Consider the following 23059-nt stretch of genomic DNA (forward strand, 5'->3'; position numbering starts at 1 on the left):
TGCGGATTCTTAATGAGGATCACGTCAACCTGGCAACCGCCTTCGAGTCAGCCTCCCACAGGCCGTTTCAATCTCCTTCCAGCTCTTGGCAACCCACTCCCTTGGCTCAGTCTCAGGGGTCGTTTGGTTCGTTATTTTTGGGTTTCAAGAAACGTAATCAATTATCGAATCTCTTTCTTTTTGTTTGGTTCAACCCTACATCAATCCCTTACCATTACTTGATGGTAATGGATTCCCCCAATTTGTTACCTTCCCCTCCCCCTCAAGTAACAAAATCCATTACTTGAAGGTAATGGTTACCCTTCATTTCCATTACTTGGCTTAAACCAAACACTCAATTGAGGTAACCATTTTTGTTACCATTCTCCTCCTCTATTTGTATCCATTTCCTTTCCATTTCATACATTGAACCAAACGACCTATCAGTCTTCTCCTCCCATTACCCAAGATTTGGTGAGGTTTCAGTCTCCTTTAAGCCAAGATGCGATGAAGAGGAAAACTGAGCTACTTGCACAATCTCTTGAAATGGCTCAATCAAGTGTTGCCGCCTATCTTAATATCATTAAAAAATTTGCTGATTGTGAATTGGATGATTAGACTTGTTAATTTATTGTGTCCTACTCATGATGAATTGTTAAACCATAACTATATAGTCCTATTCCTAATAGATTATTCACCCCAAAATATCACATTCAAATTAAGAAAGCCTATAAAAGCCACAAATGCAGAATCTGCACCCTGCAAATTTTTATTTGTTCGAATATGTAAACAAATTGCAAATATGGTCCACGTAATAAATGTCCCAGTTTCTTTTGGGTCTCTATTCCAATATGATCCACATGCCTCATTAGCCCATACAACCCCTAAAAGAATACCTATGGTTAAAAAGATAAATCCTAAACTAATAACACGATAACTTCAATGATCTAGTTGTTCAATCAATTGGGACATCTAAATAATTTCTACCAAAAGAGGACAAAACATTTTGTACAATATTGCCTTTTTGATTCATGTATTGAACCTTACCGAAGAAAAATGAATCATTTAAAAAATGTTTTCATTTATCAAAATTCTTATTATATCTTTTTAAAATGTAACGATTAGAAGTGTTAATGATAATAATGGTCTGCATAAAAGAGTTGCATAACTCAATACCATCATACTTACATGCATCATTAACCACTGAGATTGAAAAGCATGTACTAATATTGCGAATGGATGCATTTCAATTAACATGCCTGAAGTAGCAAATCCTTGGGTAAAAATAGCACTTGGTGCAGTTATTGCACTTAATTTTCTCTTTTAAAAAAAAATATGAAATCATATAAATAACTTAGAAACTCGAGGATAGGAAGATTAATGATTGATATAGATCACTTAATGGGAAATGCTTCCAATAAACCCAGCGAGTCACTAATACTCCATGTCTTCTTGGTTGGGGCCGTTGTTGAGTGACAATTAGGTGATTCTTACTGAGTGGTGGTGAAACAACCTTTTGTAACTTTCCCACGGACGGTACCAAACTGTTTCTGTCAAGAAATTAAGATATTTTAGCAGGTTGAGAGACTTGACGTGGGCCCCAAAAAGGTATGCATGAGCTTCGTTATCCGTACGTCGGAGTCCTGCAAAACAAGGTTAGCCTAGCCCAGGGGTGGTTTCGGGATCCCCCCTCCGACGCTTAATTCATTAAATGATTGAGGTAGAGAGAGAAAGTGATCAATGTAGAGAGAGACACTCTGAGTTTTGTAGCTCAAAATTGCTTACCTTTTGATTGATGAGATAACCGCTATTTATACAGGATGAGACCTCCAATAAACGAGGGTATTTTAGTCTGCTCTACCTGGTGGAAGATTGTCTTTCCTAAATATAAGGATATTTTAGTAACTTTATAACAGATAGACTAGTTCAATAAATAGGCCCAAACAGGTTTACTACAACTTTTCATAAATATAGGATGAACTTCTTATAATAAACTTCCAAAGTACTTTAGCAATAAAACCTAATTGACAATAGCATACGATGAACTTTTGCTACACGGCAAAAGATCCACTATGCCAAAAGACAAAGCAATCTTTTTAAGAATTCTTTCCTTAATTAAGTTCACCTCAACAACTACATAATTTTTTTTATAAAAAAAATCCCTTGTTTGAGGAATAAATTGTATGTATAAAAATCCTTGCTCTTCAAATCCAACAAATGATATGTGAAGACAACTAGTTACCCTCTACAAGACTACAACCATATTTGGTCCCACCTAAAACTCATATTATATAATAATTGTCACCCAAAAACATATTTTCTCTCACATCATCATAGAAATCAAAATCAGTTCTTTCAAAAAGGTCAAAAATGGGAAATTATCACTTACATTTCTTTACCTTAATCATAGTAATTTACTCCTTAATTTTCAGTCTCCTACCACTTAATCTCCATGCTAAACCACCACCAAATCCAGTCCAATGTAATGATACCTTATGCACTCTTCATAACGCCTATGGTTTATGGGGAGATAGAAGAGACTGCGTCTCTCCAACAATAAGCTACCCAACTACTGAAGAACAGCTAAGATTAGCTGTTGCTAATGCTACCAAAAATAAACTCAAGGTAACATAACACTAAATCATTTTGTTTCTTTGTTTTTGTTTATCATTTAAAAAAAAAAATTCAAATTTTACAGGAAAAGCTGTGACCAGCTTTATCATAATGCTTTGTGTTGAACAATGACTTTATCATTATATAATATGGAAAATGATATACATAGGCCTTAGGCTATGTATAAGAAACTTAAAATGGAAATAAAAACTTGAATCAAGCATTTATTACCTCAAATGATGTGTAATTTTGTCTTGAATTCTTAAACTATTAATCTTCACTTGTGATTTTGGAAATCATCCTTCTATGATTAATTATAGGCTGTATAAAATTATTACTTATAACAAAAAAAAAAAAGCTAGGTTATGTTATATACAACCTTTAGGGTTGAATATAAGACATAAATACACTACTTAAAATGATAATAAGTTGTGAATTTATGGAAATTTTTTGCATCAATCGATGTAATAAATGATCAATTAATGCAACTTATTTCCATTTTAGCTTCTTATACAACCCTTTGAATTGCATATAGCTTTTCCCATAATATAAATACGTGTTTGGATCCTCTAGAGTTATAAAAGAGAACATATCTTTAGTGTTTAGACTATTAAATGATTGGTCTTAAAGAAAGGAAACAAGTTTACAAATTAATTTTCATGTTATATACGCTAGAAACTTGTGACAGAACATGGTTAAATTTGTAACAGGTAAAAGTGGTGACCAAATTTTCACACACTATACCAAAACTGGCATGTCCTAGTAGCCAATCAGACAAGACAATGCTAATAAGCACAGAATTATATAGTTCCGGGATTGATATTGATGTGAAAAAAATGGTGGTAACAGCTGATGCAGGGGTGAGTCTAAGAGACTTGATCAACAAGGTAGAGGGCGCCGCGTTGAGCTTAGTCGCGGCGCCCTACTGGGAAGGGGTGACGGTGGCTGGCTTTATAAGCACCGGAGCCCACGGGAGCTCGTGGTGGGGAAAGGGTGGAGCCGTCCATGACCATGTTGTTGGTATTAGCCTTGTGGTTCCTGGGAAGGAGTCTCAAGGGTATGCTAAAGTCCTTATGTTGGAGGGTAGTGACCCTCTTTTTAAGGCTGCTAAGGTTTCTTTGGGTGTTCTTGGGGTCATTTCTAAGGTATGTCATGTTCTAATCTTATCTTATGTTGATTATATGATACTCCTAATAATTGGTTTCTTTTACAAGTTTTTACTTCACTATTTCGTTTAAAGTGTTGGTTTATGATTCATTTGGGTAACTTTGAAGTGTTATGTACTCCATTTATCTCCTAATTCTGAGTAAGTAGGGGAAAGTGTGTTTTTGGGCTTTCTCAAATAATCCGGTATTGATAATTCTTTGATATTATAGGTATTAAGAATTAAGATTCGACTTTCTCTATTAACCTAGCCCCATAGTATAAGATTTGCCTAATTATGGGTGCGTTCTCTCTGATTGAATTTTAGAACTTATATGAACTTATCAAAATCTATTAAATAAGCTTATCAGAACTTACAAAAATTTATTGGACCTAAAAATTATTGATTTTTAAGGTAAAAAAACGCACAATTTTTTTGTTATAGTACGTACTAAGTAGTTGGCCAAGTAAATCAACTTTTTTTTTCATTAATATATAGCTGTAGAATCATCATTTTATCTATGATTCAAGATATTCGTCCAATTCTATATTTATAATTTATATATATATGCGATGCATCACATTCATGCACCACACCTATACTTCATGACATAGGCTATTAATTAGCATAAACGAGGTCATCAATAATGTAGATATATATATGAGGTTATTGATAAGGATTACTACAATTTTAGTGAGATTATTGTTATGCATGTATGAGATGCGTGATAAGTACAAATGAAATTACTGTTAATGTATGTATCATGTATGAGGTCAATACTCATTATAGCACCATAATTTCAACAGCATGTGAATCGTCTTATAGATTTTGAAAGTACCCCATATAGTCGCTAACAAACAACCACTACGTCATCCATAATCTTAAATAATAAAATAAAGGAAAAATTGATTCTAATAATCCAACCTTTGGGCCGTTCGCTCAAAATAATCCAACCTTTTTATTATTATTTAATAATCCAACCTTTTAGGACAATTCGCAAACAATGCACCGTGACCTGTTGAAACAGGTAGGTGACCATTAGAATAGGTTAATTGCACACGTGTCTTGCCCTGATTTGTTGTGATCTAATTAATCAATGTTAATCTTAATTAAAATAACCAAACAACACCCCACCCCCATCACCACCACTGCCACTCCAAACAATCTCCATTTCACCCCACCACCACCACTGCCAACAACCCCCCACCACCACCACACAACCGTTGTACCAACCACCATTGCTCACCGCAGTACCAACCACCACTGTCAACCGCATTTCACCCACACCACCACCACTGCCAACAACCCCCATTTCACCCACACCACCACCACTGCCAACAAACCCCATATCACCCCACCCCAAACAACACCACCACCACCATCAGCAAGAAGAAGAGAGAGAGAGATTCGAAGGGTGGGGGGAGGCGCTGCTGCGGGATTCAAGGGGGATGCGGGGAAGCGGGAGGGGAGTGGGAGGGGATTCGAAGGGGGATGCGGGGAAGAGGGAGAGGGGGGTATTCGAAGTGGGATGCGGGGGAGCAAGTTCGGGAGGGGGATTCGAAGGGGGATGCGGCGGAGGGGGAGGGGGAGGCGCTGCTACGGGGGAGGGGGCTGGTGGGGGTGCTCAAAGTGGGGGTAGGGGAGGGCAGGGGAGGGGGCGGGGTGCTCACAGTGGGGGTTGGGAAGGGCGGTGGAGGGGAGGGGGTGCTAACAGTGGGGGTCGGGGAGGGGAGGGGGGTGAGGGAGGGCAGGGGAGGGGGGTTCCTGGTGAAGTGATGAGTAAAGGACTAAAGGGTGGTAAGGGGGAGGAAGAGAGATAGGGAGGGAGGAGTTAGAGAAGGAAAAAAAAAATATGGAAAAAAATAATTTACAACTTCAACAGGTTAACGGTTTCATGGATCATTATGAGCAGATACAACTAAAAGGTTGGATTATTAAATAATAATCAAAAGGTTGGATTATTTTAAGCGAACGGCCCAAAGGTTGGATTATTAGAATCAATTTTTCCTAAAATAAACTCATACTTCAATTTTAGGGTATGTTCATGTGTGAAGTGATCAGACCTTCTCTATGTTCTTCAAATAGGAAAAGAAATTAGGTTGTGTAAAAGTTTGTAACTAAATAGATCCAATAAGTTTGGGAAAGTAAGGTAGAATGAAAAAAATACGTTTGTGTATACAAAAGAGGGAGAATTTATAGAAAAAAGACCAAAAAAAAAATCTAAGAAATTAAATGGAAGGAGGTAATAGCTCGAATACATCCAACATTTGACTAACCAAACTAAATTAGAAAAAAAATCAAAAGAGTAGTTCGAACAATGTCTAGTCTTCCCAACTATGGATCAACGATCATTTTAAGAAGACATAACCCCTTATAATTGGGATTATTGTGAAATGATAATCCCAATTATGGATGCAGTGGAAAACTAACAAATTATCAAAAAAAAAAAAAAAAAATAGTGAAATGATCATTAATTAGCTAGGAATCTTATTAGGATTGGTATCTAGGAAGGCCAACCATGGTACGTAAGAGTAATTTCTATTCACCTTAGATATATAAGTTTCAAGGTTAATCTAATCAAATGTAAGTACAAGATAAAATCAGCGATGATCACTTCCAACCATATTTAAGAAATTCAATTTAGATAAATATGGGTTAAGAGAACCCACTATCAGAATTATTCTCGTGAAATTTAACCAATGAATAATTATAAGGGAAAATATAACTAAACAACTAATATTTTGACGGGATCTAGAATCTAGATTCCTATTATTCGTAAACGACTAACATTTTGACGGGATATAAAATCTAGATTCCTATTATTCATAAACAACTAATAACATGTAATCAACAAACAAAAAATAATGATAAAGATGGACCCATACAAATAAAATCATCTAAACAACTTTCTCTCTCTTAAAATTATACCCTAGATTTGTTTTACTGGATATTGAATATGCCCTAGTACCATTTCATGTAAAAATAACTGTCCGAGTTATTAAATGGCATGATAGTTATAGACCCACCTAACAATGAAAAGATGAGTATATGCCATTGCCAGCTCATACATACAAACTTTCAGAGTACTTTTAAAATTTCTTCCGTTACTATAATCATGTCATATTGTCATGGCCCATACATGGAGAATTTTATTATATAATATGTGATGTTTTTATTATGATTAGGTAAAGTTAGCACTGGAACCAGCTTTTAAAAGAAGCATAACGTATAGTTTTACAAAAGATGATAACTTAGAAGAAGAGTACGTAAACCATGCCAAGAAATATGAATTTGGAGACATAACGTGGTATCCATCAAAGTACACCACAGTATATAGGTATGATAATAGAGTTCCCTTGAATTCCTCTGGAGATGGACTCAATGATTTTCTTGGATTTCAGTCACAATCTGTTTTAGTCTCTGCAGCAACTAGAGCAATGGGTAATTTTCTTACTCCTTAAATTTCAGTCTTAACATTTTATGGCCATGTTCGACAATGAGCTGTTTTAGCGGTTTATATTAATTGTTAAAGTTAGTTGGTAAGTATATAGTACTTCCTTCGCTTTTGGCCAATATACAACTTTATCATTATTATGTTCAATTACGTACCAATAGTAAAAAATAAAAATAATAATGAAAATATTTTTTCAAAAATGTACATGAAATTCAATCTGACATCTTTTTTTTTTTTTTGATCCATATGAGCCACGAAGGCGGTACAAAGTACAAAGAAGGGGAGGGGATTCGAACCTGTGACCTATCGCTCACAGCACCTCAATCTTGACCACTAGGCCAAGACATCCTTGGTAATCTGACATCTTATTAGATACTGAAAATTTAATTCAATATAAGCCAATGGAAAACCGTCCAAGTTAAAGAAAGAATAGTGCAAACAATCACTAAGAGGAAATAATAAAAATGTTCGGCAAACTTCTAAAACATTCTCCTTACAGTAATGACAAAAGTTGAACAACCTTAGATTATTTATGAGGAAGGAACACTCCTCTTTTTTTTTTTTTTTTTTTGATTTAAACTAGGGTAATGTTATATGTAGCCCTTAGGGCAATGGATAAGCATTAAATATATTTCTTAAAATAGAAACAGTTTAAAAATTCAAGACAAAATTACACATCATTTGAGGTAATAAATGCTTGATTCAACTTTTTATTTTCATTTTTAGCTTCTTATATGTAGCCCTAAGGGCTATGTATATCATTTTCCTTTAAACTAAAGTGAATTTGTCTAACTAAACTTAATTTATATGAACTCAAGTGAATTAAATGAGAAATGTGAAAGGAAACTAACTGAATTGAAATGAATTTTTCTAAACTAACCTGAATTTTGTTTGAAATGAACTAAATTGAATATGTCTGAACTGAATTGAATTTTCATCAATTAAGTCTAGAAGAACATATCTTAGATGAATCAAGGAAGGAAAGAAAAGGATATGAAGGACTTTCTGGAATTAGTAGAAACTATAAAGTGTAAGACTGCATGTTATCTAAATAGTTGGATGTAGAAAGTTGCACATCTTAATTAGAAGATTAATAAATTCATGATAATTTAAATCCTAATAGTTAAAAAAATTAGTTTGCTAAGAGTAAATGATATCTCGTTCATACAAAATTACATATAAATTTGTACATTCAAAAATTTGTGAATTATCTCAATTGTTCATCATATATATATACATATATATGGGTCGTCATGATCATGTTTGAAGACGAAGCTAAAGAATGACGGGAAGGGCCTTGCATTTAGCCTTTTTTTTTATGAAAAAAATGATTTTTTTTTTGAGAGACATTCTGCTGGTATAAATATTATAAATTCGAAAACAAATCACTCATATAGTCACATGATCAAACTAGATATACATGATCTTCGAAGACGAATTTGATTTAAATTTGTTTAATTATATCTTATTTGTCTTTAATATCTATTGTATTGTAGATGTCCTTTGACCTTCCATTAATAAAATTACTCTTTTAAAAAAAACCTTAGATTTATATGATATTAAACACTACCCATTTTCTACATTTTTTTCTGCGAATCCCACTTTCTACATGAATGTTTATGTCTTTGAATACTTGGTATAGATGAAGTCTCAAATTGTTTTCTAACTTAACTTTTTCAATAAAATTAGTACTAACTAGTGACATTTATGTTGAATTTGGGATATATATATATGTAGAGAAAACATTTGAAAGTACCAAAGATGAGAAAAGCAAATGCACAATGGCAACAACATTTATGGCTTACAAGAAACTCATAGCAAATGGATTGAAAAACAACAAATTACTCTTCACAAGTTATCCAGTTATAGGCACTCAAGCAAACATACAAACATCTGGTTCATGTTTATATTCTTCTCATGTAAGACAAGACCTTACTTGTGCTTGGGATCCTACAATCAAAGGCCTCTCCTTCTATGAATCCACAGCCATTTTTTCTACTACAAACTTCGGCGATTTCGTTAGAGATGTTAAGAAACTAAGAGACCTAATTAGTCCACAAAAACTTTGTGGCATTGATATATACAACGGCTTTTTAGTTCGTTTTATCAAGGCATCAGATGCATATCTTGGACAATCTGAGGATTCTATTGTTGTTGATTTCAATTATTTTCGCGCTGATGATCCTAAAACTCCAAGACTAAATCAAGATGTGCTTGAAGAAATTGAGCAAATGGCATTCTTCAAGTATGGAGCTAAGCCACATTGGGCTAAAAACAGAAACTTGGCATTTTTAGGTGTGCCTAAGAAATACCCAAATTGGAGTAAATTTATTGATGCAAAGAAACAACTTGATCCTCAAGGTATGTTTTCTAGTGAATGGTCAGATGAAATTTTGTATGGAAAAGAGATAAAAAGAGAGGATGGATGTGCTTTGGAAGGTTTATGTATCTGCTCAGATGATAGACATTGTAGTCCTTCTAAAGGTTATGTTTGTAAGCCAGGTTTTCTGTATTATGAGGCTAGAGTTTGTAGGTTCTCACAAGGTGAAGTTTCGAATTTAATTTTACAATGAGAAATTGTTTTATGATATTTACATGTAAATTTTCTTATACATTATGGATATTGTTTATGATACTATTGAATCCAAAATGAATGTTGGGTTATGTCCAGAATGTGTATGTATACAGCAGGTTATATTAGAAACTCCCAAAATATGAAAATGTTGTCTAGCATATGATAAATCGATATCTTGGTTTTTTGTTCACCATTGTTTATCTTAATTAAAATTATGACATCTAAACGGTTAAAAGATATAACCCAAAATCCTCTTTCATATTTCCCCTATATTCATTAACACACAACTTATGACTAGGGTGCACCCAACACTACAAACTTTGACTATTAAGGTTAATTAGGTAGAGTTAAGGGCCTTATGGTTAAGGGCTTAATTTAATTAGGGTATTAGTGTTCGGAGGTTAGGGTGAAGGGAGGTTAATTAAGTTAATAATGACAAAGTTGTAAATAATACAAACATCTACTTAACGACTAACGTGCATAGTGGTTTATATTTTTTAAAACTCAGGGGTATATGGCGAGCATCTGAAACATTAGGGGTGTATGGTGAATTTTTCAATTTGTCAAGGTTATATGGTGAAAAAACCGTAATAATAATAATAGTAATAATAATAGTAACAACAACAACAACAACAACAATAATAATAATAATAATAATAATAATAATAATAATAATAATAATAATAATAATAATATTAATATTAATATTTAATAAGAATAACTTTTTAGAAAATCTACGTGAAATACTTTTTAGAACACATGCAAACACATTTTAAAACAACATACTTACCATTTTTTTTTTAGAAAAATATACTTACTGTTTAGAACATACACAATACTTTTTAGAACAACATACTTCATTTTTTTTAAAAGGAAACGTACTTATATATATTTTTAGAACATAAGCGACACCTTTTAGAATAGCATACTTATTATTTTTTTTTTCGAGGAAAGATACTTAAGTTTTTTCTTGGGAAATAATACTTAAATTTTTAGAGCATATGTTTCATAACATATTTTTCTCCCATGTTAATTTTGTGCTTATTTTGTTGATAAAAAAGGGGGTGTTCTACGTGTTTGTTCTTATGCTCTAAATATAGTGAGGAAAAATTGACATGAATAATCCCAAAATTCAGTCTTCTAAAATTATTCCCAACTTCGAATCATTTTGGAATAATCCCAACATACTTCATTTTTTAATAATCCGAATTTTTAATTTTCTATATATTATATATCTAAAACGGATTAGTGTAAGCAAGAAAGTGATACTTTGGTTTATTTTGAGAAGATTCCCTCAAAGTTAGGATTATTCTGGAATAACTCAAAGTTGGGATTATTTTCAGAAAACAACTGAAAGTTGGGATTATTCATGTCAATCTTTCCATATAGTAAAACATATGTTCTAACTAGTTCTTCTAGTGTTCTAAATAGTCCTTGTTGTGATCTAAATAGTTATTATTACGTTCCAAATAGTTCTTACTGTATTCTAAATAATTCTTCTAGTGTTCTATATAGTTCTTGTTGTACTTTATATAGTTTATGTTTCAAATAGTTCTTATTGTATTCTAAATGGTTATTGTTATAATATTTCTTGTTGTCTTCTATATAGTTCTTCTCGTGTATGTTCTAGATAGTCACACTAGAGTTTTGATGCTCCTAGTTTATAAATTTATGAGAAAAATAAATATGAATAATACTGTATCCTTTTTATTTTTGCATTTTCGGAATTAAAAAAAAAAAACAAAAATCAACTGAAAATTACCAAAAACACATTGAAATTTTTTGGAATTATTTGATAATTACTTACTTTCTTTTTCGAAACATGTTAACATCAATGTAGAACATATTTGAAATAATTTGGAACTAACACACTTAAAATATTTTGAACATACTTGAAATAAAGTAGGAAATAAGCTTGAAAATTAATAAACATGTACATATCAATATATGCATATGTGTTGATTAGATTTTTACGTAGAAAGATGCCTTAATGTTCTAAAAATCATAGCATATATTCTAAAAAGTGTTGGATATGTTATAAAAACAAAATTTTATATATATTCTAAAAAGTATTGCATATGGAGAATCTTTATAATAGACCTGGGTGTACCATGCTCATGGTACACCCAAGACTATTTTCAGCAAATGAGAAGAATCAGCAAAGAGCAAAATGAGCAAATGAGTAAAATGAGCAAATGAGTAAAATGAGCAAATGAGCAAATGAGCAAAATGAACAAGCATTTCTACTCATTTAAGAAAATGAGCACACTTTTACCCAAACTCTGTCATTTGCTCATCATCATCTTCCTCAATTTCAGATCTGGAGGTTTCTTTTTTTTTCACGAATTTTAGATCTCTATTGTTGTATTTGGAAGGTTTGGAAGGAGGAGAGAGAGAAGAATTGAAACAACAACAATAACAACTGAACAATTAAACAAATGAACAACAATGAGCAAAACAACAAGAATAAAACAAACGAGCAACAATGGCATCGTCGGAATTGTGGCTGCTTCCTCGAGTTTTCTTCCACGGCTGACATCTCCATTTTTATGGGTTTTGTTTTTCTTTACTTTTTCCCGGCGGTGAGAGATAGAGGAGTAGAAATGAGCATCGACAACATCGTCGGGAAAAATGGCAGTGAAAGCACGCGAAAGAGGAAAACATGGGGAAGAGGAAGAGGAGAGAGAGTAGGCGAAATTACAAACGTGCCCCTAAAGTTGTAATTTATTACAAAAATACTTGGGTGTACCATGCTCATGGTACACCCGGGTGTACCATGAGTGAACTCTTGCATATGTTTTAAACATAAATATGTTCTCACATATGATATACGTTCTCATATTGTAAATGTTTTTTATTAAAAAAAATTTATATTTAGTTATTTTGTTGGAGGTGGTGGGACTGTGGCCTGTTGGAGTGGAGCAACTTTTGTCATATTTTGAACGGCATGCAAGTAAAACGTTAAAACAAGTACAAATGTCCCCATCAAAATACATAACTCAGTCATACAATGTTTTTTTTTAAAAAAAATTAGTAAGAACTTATTGATATACTTTAAAGGTAAACCAGTTTGAAAGGATGAACCTATGTATTGCAATTAAGACAACTTTAAAGTATAGTTGTAAAAGAGCCTTAGTTTTGATAAAACAACATGCTAGGGTTATTTTTGTACGTATTAATTGTAGGATGCTAAATTACTATGTAGATACAGTCTAAAAGTATTAATTGTAGGCACATTATCACAATTGAAATAGAGACAAACCTGTTCCTAATTTATGTAATTTTTGAAATTGAAAAGTGTTTTGGGTGTTTCCTAGAGATAGAGGTGTTTTATAAAATTATTTTCAAAAAAATTACAAAAAATGTTAATGACATATGTGCTATCTGCACAAATTGGATAAAATAATGTACGTATTATCTGATCCAAGCTGATCCTACTATTATAAGACAACCAATATAAATATCATGGATATACAAAATTCTCATTTTTATCTTAGGATTAAATAAAGTGATTAACAACTCAAATAATCCAAGAACAATCCCATAATTTAATTAATAATGAACCAATATTTATTTGTTGACTTAGATCGACAATCAACCAACCTATCAATAGATGAACATCCAACTTTACCAAACAAGGCCCATGGTCCTTATAAAGTAAATATAATAATAGAAATAATAATCCAAGGGAACAATATGATACAATTCATCATGATCCAATAAATAATATATTTATTAATTCCTCATGTGAATTAATAAAATAGAAGCTCCAAATTCCACATGCTTGCATCCATTATCCATAAAAATATATAATATTCATCATAGGCAACATGTTTCACAAAACGACATAAAACACGTGATTTCACTTGAATATAAGCCACATATGAACTATGAAAAGTTTCCTGTACATGATACTACATCAAACCCTAATCTTAGGACATGATACTAGTCTAATTACACATAGTTATATATGTACTTTGTGTAGACAAAATCAGAGGTCATTTTCACAACCTTAGAAATCACTCAAGGCATAATCCGCCTGCCAAATACCAAAACATCCAAGTATTAATACTTTAATAAAATTACACCAACTTTGAAATATTTTAAACCCTCTTAAAAAGTGTTTTAAAACCCTCTTAAACATTAAAACTTCAACCTTTAGTACTCCTTAATATATTACTACCATATTAGTCATTATAAACCCCTTAAAAATCAATACTTTAATGTTTAAAAACTACCATAAGTATGTTAATAAAACTTCCAGCCACATATATATGATATCTTTAAAGTCCTTTTAAATTCACTCTAACATAGTTATAAATATTAAAGTATTCAATTTTCATAAATTATAACATAGTACTATAGTTCTAACTCTTAAAATCATTAAACATCTATGCTTTCATGTTTAAAAACCTAATTAAAACATGTATGTTAATTAAATCTAAAATTTAAAATTAATATTAAAATAGTTAAAGATACAAACTTTAATCATCAAACCACCAAACAAATACTTAAAACATTAACTGGTCATTAAAATAACATAGAGGAGGAAGAGAAAAACCAAAACGAGGAAGAGAGAAAGAACACGCGTCAAGGGGGAGGGCGGCGCCGGCGGCGTGCTGGTAGTGCGCCGATGGTTGCGGCTGGCAAGCAAGGAGGATCGAAGGAGGAGAAAGAAAGCCAGGTGAGGAGAGAGAAAGAAGGGGGTCGTGAGGGGAGAGAGAGGAAGATGGGAAGTAGCGTCATTGTGTAATGTGGTAAAATTGTTATTGAGGAGAGTATTTATACGTTCCCTCGTTAGGGGTCCAAAAGAGAATTGAGTTTGATGGGTTGCTTTAATGAAAGGTCACTATGTAAAAAGTTATGGAGGTTTGGACTCCCCTAACTCAATATTAAAAGCTTTTGTACTTCAACTCAACTAATTAAATATTAAATAACCTTCAAAGTATGACTTAATAAAATATTTGCTTATTTAAAAATATTAAATAATCCTTTGACTTTAAAAACAGTCAACACTTTAAGAAATTAATTGTTTGTCCCACTTGATCCGCAAAAACTCATTTAGAACTCGATCTAGATCAACCCAAAGCTGATTAGAGCCGAGTAGAAATGGTTCAACTCATTCGCAATCCGCACCCGAGTATATATTTATGGGACTGTATCCGACCTAAGTGGCCCCAACCCAACCCACGCTCGATCCAAGAAAAGGTTTAATTCGATACGATCTGACCCAACGCGGGCCAAATCCGACCCACCCGATGACTCAAATACCCGAAACTTGAATAGGATGCAACCTCTTAAAAAACTAAATGACTTTATCATCTGGAGATAACATCTGAAATCAACACACATACGCATCCTGAATCCATGCTACATGCGATAGCTAACACCTCCTAGAAGTAATTTGTAACTTTTAAGTATGGAACTAAGCACCAAAAGTTACAAGTACTAAATTAGTATTCAAAGTAAATCAAGGAATAAGTGCATACATGCTGTTCACTCCATCTTTAACAATAATCATTTATATAACTAGCAAAATTTAGTTTAAATCAACAAAATCAAATTTTTTTAAGTAAAAGTAGTTTCATTGAACAATGAGGTGAAGTGTACCAGACCTATAACTTCTGTTTCAGAAAGACAGAAACTATGCAAGCCTCTACAATAATTCACCTAAATATGGCAATAGATTTTCCAGGACTGTCTCAGTTAACAATTAACATTAGAAAGACAGTCAATTGGAAGGTTCCAACTCTGCTTTACAAACCATCCAAATTTCATACAAAACCTATGTAAATACATCACCATTGGTCCCAAAGGATGTTCCCTATACCTTTAACATAAAGTTACAACATACTCAGTTTTATTCAAAAGCTTTAACAAACACTGATAAAAACAGGTCCCTCTTTAGTTCAGAGACAACCTTCTAGCTGAGAAACTCTCCCTAATTATCCAACAAAAAGAAAAAACAAGTGTGTGCTAAACAGTTTCTCCTTGGAGAAACTCTTCTACTTTGATGGAACTTCTCCACTAATTTATTTATACTCAAATGGCCTTTACGTTCCAACGACTCTGTCCATCAAAATGTGGCAATTCTCACGATTTCCTCTGCCATTCACGCTCTTTACTAGAAGGGATAGTCTTCTTCAGCCTGACGTCTTGCTTCTTAACGTCTGCTCTGGGCCGATATGATTTTTGACGGGCCATTCCTCTGGGCCTCAGGTCATCTGGGCCGATCATATAGCGAGACAACTCTCTCAGGTCATTGAACTCGCTTGGATTTTGGTTTAACCTGCAAATTTCTTTCTCAGGGATGGGTGTGATGGTCCTTTCATCATGTCTTACACCCCCTCCACACAGGAACTTGGGTCCAGGTGCAGAATCTTTTATACTCTGACTTTGCAAAGGGTTGACATAAGAGGGATGTGAGATGGCAGAGATATCCTTCCCCTTCTCTAGAAAAGAACCCATTTGTCTTCTTTGAGGTCTGTGATCTCCACCTTGAAGGACGAAATGGGAGCTCTCCATGTTCCTTTGCCCTCGCAATGTCAATGGAATGGGCCCCACAAATCCTGGGTTACTACTATTTCTTCCAATGTTCGCCCCATCTCTCTGAAATGTCGAAGCAAAAGGACGCACGGTAGCTACAGGAATGGCAGTAGGGTAACACGGATGACGAGAGCTGTCTTGCATACCGGAACTTCTACCATTGCTCTCCACAAAGGGCTGCCTCGAGCTAGTAGGCCCCACCATCTTTTGAGGGCCCAGAGACAATGCTGGATTTTGCATTTTTGCTGCATTTTGCATCAAACTCAGTAAATGCATAGCAGAAATGGCATCATTGGTATACATATTATCAGCTGCGGATCCTGCAGAACTTTCTGGATGTCCAACAATATTGTAACCATTTGAAAAGTTTAGGTTCTGCTGTTTTCCAAGACTGGTAGTACCAGATGAATTGAAGTTCAAAATGCTTCCAGAAGTCTGATGATGGATTTTCCCTTTATTCAGAATATTAGAGCTCTGAGAGATAATCTGTGGGTTCGTAATTCCCAAGGGCATGCGGCTCGCCACCACAGAAGGCCATACACGGGACCCTTCTGCAGTACTTGGTCTTGGTGCACAAGCTTGAAGTCTATATGACTCCACTGCTTGGAGAAAACTCGGAGGGTATCTTTGAGCTGCTGCCATGTTAATACTTTCATTCCAATTGTTTACCAATCCACAGGGAGGGTATGGAGGACAATGGTCTTGACCATGAGTAGGAGAAGAATATCTGACATAAACTGGATTTTCTCTAGGAAGACAGCTAGTGACACTCTGAGAGTTGCGGTTGAAGTCAGAGAAGTGACCTAAATTTCCATTGACCATACAGTTTCTTGTATCAGTAAATGGTGGTTTTTGCATGTTGAGAAAATGGGGTTGCCCATGAGATTGACCGAATTTGTGCCAGTATTCTCCATAAGAACCATTTATTCCATTATCCCTGATATATCTTGCAGAGATACCAGGGGGTGGCGGGTAAACATGCTTCTCTTTTGGGTCACCCAGATGCCTCTCATATTGATTTTTAGCCATTAGTTCAACAATATCCATAGGTATGTCGTCTGAAGGACCTTGTTCTGTTGATTTGTCATCTGTTGGAATACTGTTAATGTCGATATCATGCATGCGTCCCCGAACTTCATTGGTCAGTTCCTTCGGATTCATAGCTGAGTTTGAAACCTAAATTTTCAGAAACATATACATCAATAGTTACTCATGTATGACTGTGCAAGGATATGCTACATTACATTCATTGAAGGTTAACCAACCAACACATCAGTAAGCTTAGCCAATTTCACAACAGAGGATGTATCAGTTGAAAATTGTACATGTGAAAAATTAGCTGGGAAATTAGAAGTTCAATATACAAACATGATAGGATTTACAACCGACAAGTTCCTTCATTTTATGCCACAGATAATTTGCACCTCAACTTGAAAGTTTTGGGATGAATTTCTGTAGCATGGATACTCAGGCATGATTAATTGAACATGTGCTAACCAAATGATATAATAGCAGAACAAAAGTTGCGGAAAAGCTAGAAGAATAGTCAGCGGTACATAAAGAAGATATGCAAACCTGCAAATGCATATCCTGTGCCAGAGGACGGCACACTTCAACTTCAAAGATGCCAGTTTTCTTCTCCTTCGGATTAGCCTTTGCACCTATGCTTCTGTCTCCATTTCTGTCTAATGGGTTTTCCGTGAAATTTGTGCTAACAGCAGTAGTTCTAAAAGCTACACTAGTATCCCCAACATTATTTGTGTTTTCTTGATGATCTCGAACACTAATGCCATCAACAAGCATCGGCTCTGCCTGAGATGATGGAAGACAGAGCCCGTCTTCCCCTGGAGGAGCACGCACTTGACAGTTCCTCTTAATAACATAGCTTCTGGGAAAATGAACATTTTCAGCAGCGTTTTGTGCATTCTGAGTTGGAGTTCTCTCGGCATTTTCATCTTTTTGGGTGACTGCAAAGTCTTTGGGCATCCGGGTCTTCCAAGAAATAAATGAAGCTGCCTCTTTTCCTGCTTGAAGGACCTTGCCTCTCTTCTTGGTCAAAACTGAGCTCCTCTCAACTAGCTGATCAAAAACACCACTTCTTCGAGGCAGATTGTCAGAAGTTTTTCCCTTTCCATGACCTGCTGATCTGGACATGATCTTCTGCTGAGGTGTTGAAGAAGGACCACCGTGGTCAAATTTACTTCTTTTATTCCTTTTCTCAAGCAAAGGAAATTTAGACTTGCACCGCCTTTTCGCCAAAGCCTTAGAGATTATCTCTGTTGATACATCATCTGAATCAGTTGTATACTCTGAATCAGATTCAGAAATCTCAGTAGTTCCAGTTACCTTCTTGGTTCCATTATCTGAAACCATGATCTCCACAGACTTTGATCCCTCATCCTGAGACCCTACCCTCTTTCGTTTAACATTCTCATCCAAAGAACTAGTCAGTGAATTGTTTTTCTTTCTTCCCTTAACCGGAACTTGGATTTCTTTCAAACCCAATAGTTCACTCAAAAGCCTTACCTTAGGAATTTTCCTGCATTCTGCCCCTAAATAATCGTCATCATCTTCACAAAATGCATCACTATTACTATTAGTTATCACGGCCTCATTCATTTCATCATTAAGAGGTTCTCCACTACACTCATTTAAATCTGGCAAGTCTATTCGACGACTTGTGCTGACATTGCTAGGCCTGTTAACAAACCCAACTACCTCAGCTCCCATATCATTAATTGGTGAATCTCCATGCCGATCCTCTAAAGAAGCTTGTATTTTTCCTCGACAGTTTTCATTGGCATATTCCCCATTGTGGTTCACATGTTCTTGAGCAGATCCTGCTTCAATATCATCCACTCTGCTGTCTGTTTGAAGAGCTCCAATAATTCCATTTCCGTTGCATCTAGATCCAATTTCAGCTACTGCAAAAGATAAGCATTATTAGTATCACAAAATAGTTAAAATAAGAATTACTACAGCCTCTTATTAATTATCTATGCATTGTGTAGTGTACACTACCTTCGTTACCGGCAGCTAAGCTAACTTCAATTTTGCCACTAGTTTGCTGCAGAATCCCCTGACTTGTAACCTTGAGAAAGCCATTTTCACAGGCTGCAAAAAGTAAATATAGAAATCATTTGAAATCCCTATTTTCGCTCATTTGGTAAATTCAAGGTGCATAAATCTAAAAAGAGTTATCGAGTCTTCGAAAAGCTTTCTTTCAACAATCTGCCTACAAGGTTTTAATATTTGTTGGACTTAAATGACTCTAAATCTAGAAAGCCCCAACAGGGTAATAGAATGGTGATAAATTTGTATTGTATGGTCAAGAACACATATAATGCATGTATATACTATAAAGATTAATGAAAGAAAGAACTTTAAGGGGTGAAATTACACCTGGGGATGGTGCAGGCTCATCTTCAACATGAGCTTTTCCTTTCCCTTTCGGATCAGATAAAACTTTTAATGGAGAATAGTTTTTGTTGTCATATGAATCAATAGAGGTACTTGCTTCAGTATTTCGTACTCTAGGAGCATTGGCCTTTGAGGATTGCCCTACTAAAGGCAATGGAACATCTACATTTTCATCAACCTTCTGAACTTCTTTACTCATGACACTGTGAGGAACGCTAGCTTCTGGGACACAACTAATGCACTGCCACCACCTGAACTTAGGGACCACCATAGGAGGCAGCTCAATAGACAGTGGCTCGGAGGCATCCTTCAGTGGAAACGGATAGCAAATTTTTGGATCCTTTTTGCGGACTTCTGATACATAACCGCTGCAGATAATAAAAAAAAAGTTGAAAATCTTACGCCAGTAATAATTTTACAGTAAGATATGGACAATGAAGGGTACGAATGTAAATGAGCTAATGTGTGCTAGAAGACAACTTCAACAATTGCATAAATGTGACAAATTGAGGTGGACTGGAACACATTTATAGCTTGTCATCATTGGTTTCATCAATTTTCATTAGACATCAGTTACATGAAGGAAAAGACATCAGGAAACATGTGGATTTCAAGCTGTAATGCAAAAGAGATCCTAAGCAAAAACTTCTGCAGAAGTAATTAATATGATAGGGCAAGAGAATCATAACAGATTTTATGAGCTTATTACTGGATAAACCTGCTGGTGAAGACCGAAATATATCTAAGCAAGAGGCTTGAATCTTACCGTATGGAGAAATGGTTGCACTTCACTGTAAAGTCGTTGTGCTTCTCACTGGAAGTGTCGTTTAGAGGTACCAAATCCATTGGAGCATGCGGTCTTGTAGACTTGGAAACAAGACTAGATTCACTTCTTTGCTGATTAAACTCTACAACAGCACTTGCCATGTTTAATGTATCTCAATATACACAAGCTAAGCCTTCATAACTCTTCCTATATAATTCCCTAAACCATATTTAAATAAAAATTTAAATTAATAAGATTTCACTAGTAAATTAAATAATTTTATTTCAATAAAGCCAGCAGCCAACGAGATTATCAGAAAACAGAAGGATATACTAGATTTGACATAAAATATATTTAACCTAGCTAGCTTGGTAAACTAAGAACCTTTAGGATCTTATTGGTAATAATTTAGTTTCAATAGTTAAGCCTCTGTGTCAAGAAAGTAGTCCAGAGATTTGATTATAAAAGCTTTATAACCATTAAAGAAGAATAGATTATCAAATAAAAAGTGGTGGACAAGAACTATTCTCCTTCCTCCATTCTATCAAAATCAAGATAAAATCTTAAGGTATCATTTGATTACATGGGAACTTAATCTTAGGAACGAAGCATATACTTGATTCGTAAACAATCAAATCCTTAACTTTGAGAAATAAGATTAATCTCTACATATCCGAAATAGTACTCAATCTAAGACATCAAAATGTATCACATAAATTCCCTAAATGGTTACTAATCTAAGACATTGATACGCATCACATTAAATCTTAAGATAAGCAATCTACGATATATCTTGGAATCAAATGAAGTGACGGTTAACTCGAAAAAGAAAGGAAAAAGTATTGAAGTATCAAACAAAAGCCATAACCAAGAGTTTGAAAAGAAAACAAAACGTGTGGCCCCTAGCTTAGTGGCTTGACCTTTGTATAGCATTTGTGATTTGACACCGGAACACGAAGAAGAAAACTTGTGGATGAAAGGATTTAATCAATAACAATCGAATTCGAAACGATTAATTGAAAATGTAGATGATGAACTCAATCAAAATTGAATGAATTCAATGAAGAAAAGCAAACCCTAGATCTCAAATGATGGCATAGATGATAATTACTACAAGTTAATTGAAGGAATTTCAGCAAGACTGAGTGATAACTTATACAAATAGAAGTGATTAAGAAGCAACAAAATGAAATGAAATGAAATTCAACATAAATTTTGATTTGAGAAAGTCATTAGGGTTTTCTATAAAAGGAAAAGAAGCTATTTTGCACATAAAATATAAAACCCACTGGATTTTCCAAAATTGAGAACACCCCAAAAACCCAGTTCACACCACAAAGTTTCAGCCTCATAAGTCAGAGAAAGGCATCAACTTTAATACTAGATAATAAAAAAAACTTAGGGTTAAACCCAAATACCCAGAAAAATTAAAATCTAGGGTTTTTTCCAGAATGTTCACTAAACATGAAATAATAATCAGCACCTAAATTACAAGCAATAAAAATCATCAATATTAGCAAGAAGAAAGAATAAAAAAGACAACTTTATGAACTAAAAAATATAGTAGCTACCAAACCAAATAGAATTAGTAAAGTTGTAATAATCTGAAATCAATAAAAATTGAACATAAAAAAAAAGTTAGAGCTTAATAAACTGAGCTAACAACAATCATATGAACAACATTAAAATCAAAATAATTTAGAAAGAAGAGAAAAAAACTGACCTGAGAAAGCTCAGAAATGAGGAAAAATCAAGTGGGTGGACTTGACTTGGATCTGAAACGGCACCGTTTGAAACTCCCATCTAGAGAGAGAAGACTTCACCATAAGTTCAAAGGTGGGATCTTTATGTGAAGATTCTCAAGTTATTGTTATGAATTTGAAGGAGAAATTGGTAAAAACCCTAACTTTTTTGGGTTTTTTTGGGGGGTTAAAGAGGTGGAAGAGATGAGGTTTCGATTCTACAAAGAAGAGGAGAGAGAAAGTAATTTAGTGAGAGAAAATGAAGAGACTGAAAAAAAAATGAGAGAGATGGGGTTAGAGAGAGAAAGAAAGAGCCTTCTATCCTTTTTTTTATGTTTATTTTTTTAATCTAGTTGATGTTGTTTGTCCTTGAAAGGTGGTTTTGTTGTATTGAACAACACACATCTCTATGTCCCCATCTAACCCTCCTTTTTCCTCAATTTTATACCATATTTATTTCTTTCAATTATTTTTCTTTTTTAATCCCCTCAAAAAAAAATTATTTTTTTAAAAAAATACAATACTATTCCATCTGTTTTCTAAAAATTATCGTACTTAATGTACCACTTTAACCATTTATATTATCTATATATTAAAAATATTTTTGAAAATATATATTTAAAACATTTCAATAGTTTATACAATAAATACTTCCTCCGTTTCTAAATAAGTGCAACATTTGCATAGTATTTACTATTCACAGTTTCAACTTTAATTAGCTTTGGTGATTTACATTTTAGAAAAAACATAGTCATGTGGGATCTTGTTAGATTCGTCTGAATGTGAATTTTTTTAATATCAACTTTTTATAATTTTTACT

General features: G+C 34.1%; 2 protein-coding genes across 4 annotated transcripts; one reads left to right on the plus strand and one right to left on the minus strand.

Annotated features, from left to right (window-relative positions):
• The first annotated feature begins 2213 nt into the window (after positions 1-2213).
• On the plus strand, positions 2214-9825 carry LOC104885147 (L-gulonolactone oxidase 3). Its single transcript, XM_010669858.4, has 4 exons — positions 2214-2604; positions 3303-3737; positions 6922-7177; positions 8928-9825. Exons 1-4 carry the CDS (start codon positions 2350-2352, stop codon positions 9761-9763), a joined length of 1782 nt encoding a protein of 593 aa, XP_010668160.1. The 5' UTR covers positions 2214-2349; the 3' UTR covers positions 9764-9825.
• A 5692-nt stretch (positions 9826-15517) lies between these two features.
• LOC104885133 (protein EMBRYONIC FLOWER 1) lies at positions 15518-22586 on the minus strand. Of its 3 annotated transcripts, none has more exons than XM_010669849.4 (6): positions 22221-22586; positions 20498-20639; positions 19714-20099; positions 19333-19425; positions 17887-19235; positions 15518-17487 (listed from the first exon to the last, which is right to left on the minus strand). In XM_010669849.4, exons 2-6 carry the CDS (start codon positions 20575-20577, stop codon positions 15859-15861), a joined length of 3537 nt encoding a protein of 1178 aa, XP_010668151.1. In that variant the 5' UTR covers positions 20578-20639; positions 22221-22586; the 3' UTR covers positions 15518-15858. The 3 variants fall into 3 exon arrangements, with proteins under 3 accessions (XP_010668151.1, XP_010668144.1, XP_048495696.1); XM_010669842.4 differs by having other exon boundaries at positions 20498-20716; XM_048639739.2 differs by lacking the exon at positions 19333-19425 and having other exon boundaries at positions 20498-20716.
• Positions 22587-23059: the final 473 nt, after the last annotated feature.

Source organism: Beta vulgaris, chromosome 2 (assembly GCF_026745355.1).
Source record: "Beta vulgaris subsp. vulgaris cultivar EL10 chromosome 2, EL10.2, whole genome shotgun sequence".
NCBI lineage: Eukaryota > Viridiplantae > Streptophyta > Magnoliopsida > Caryophyllales > Amaranthaceae > Beta > Beta vulgaris.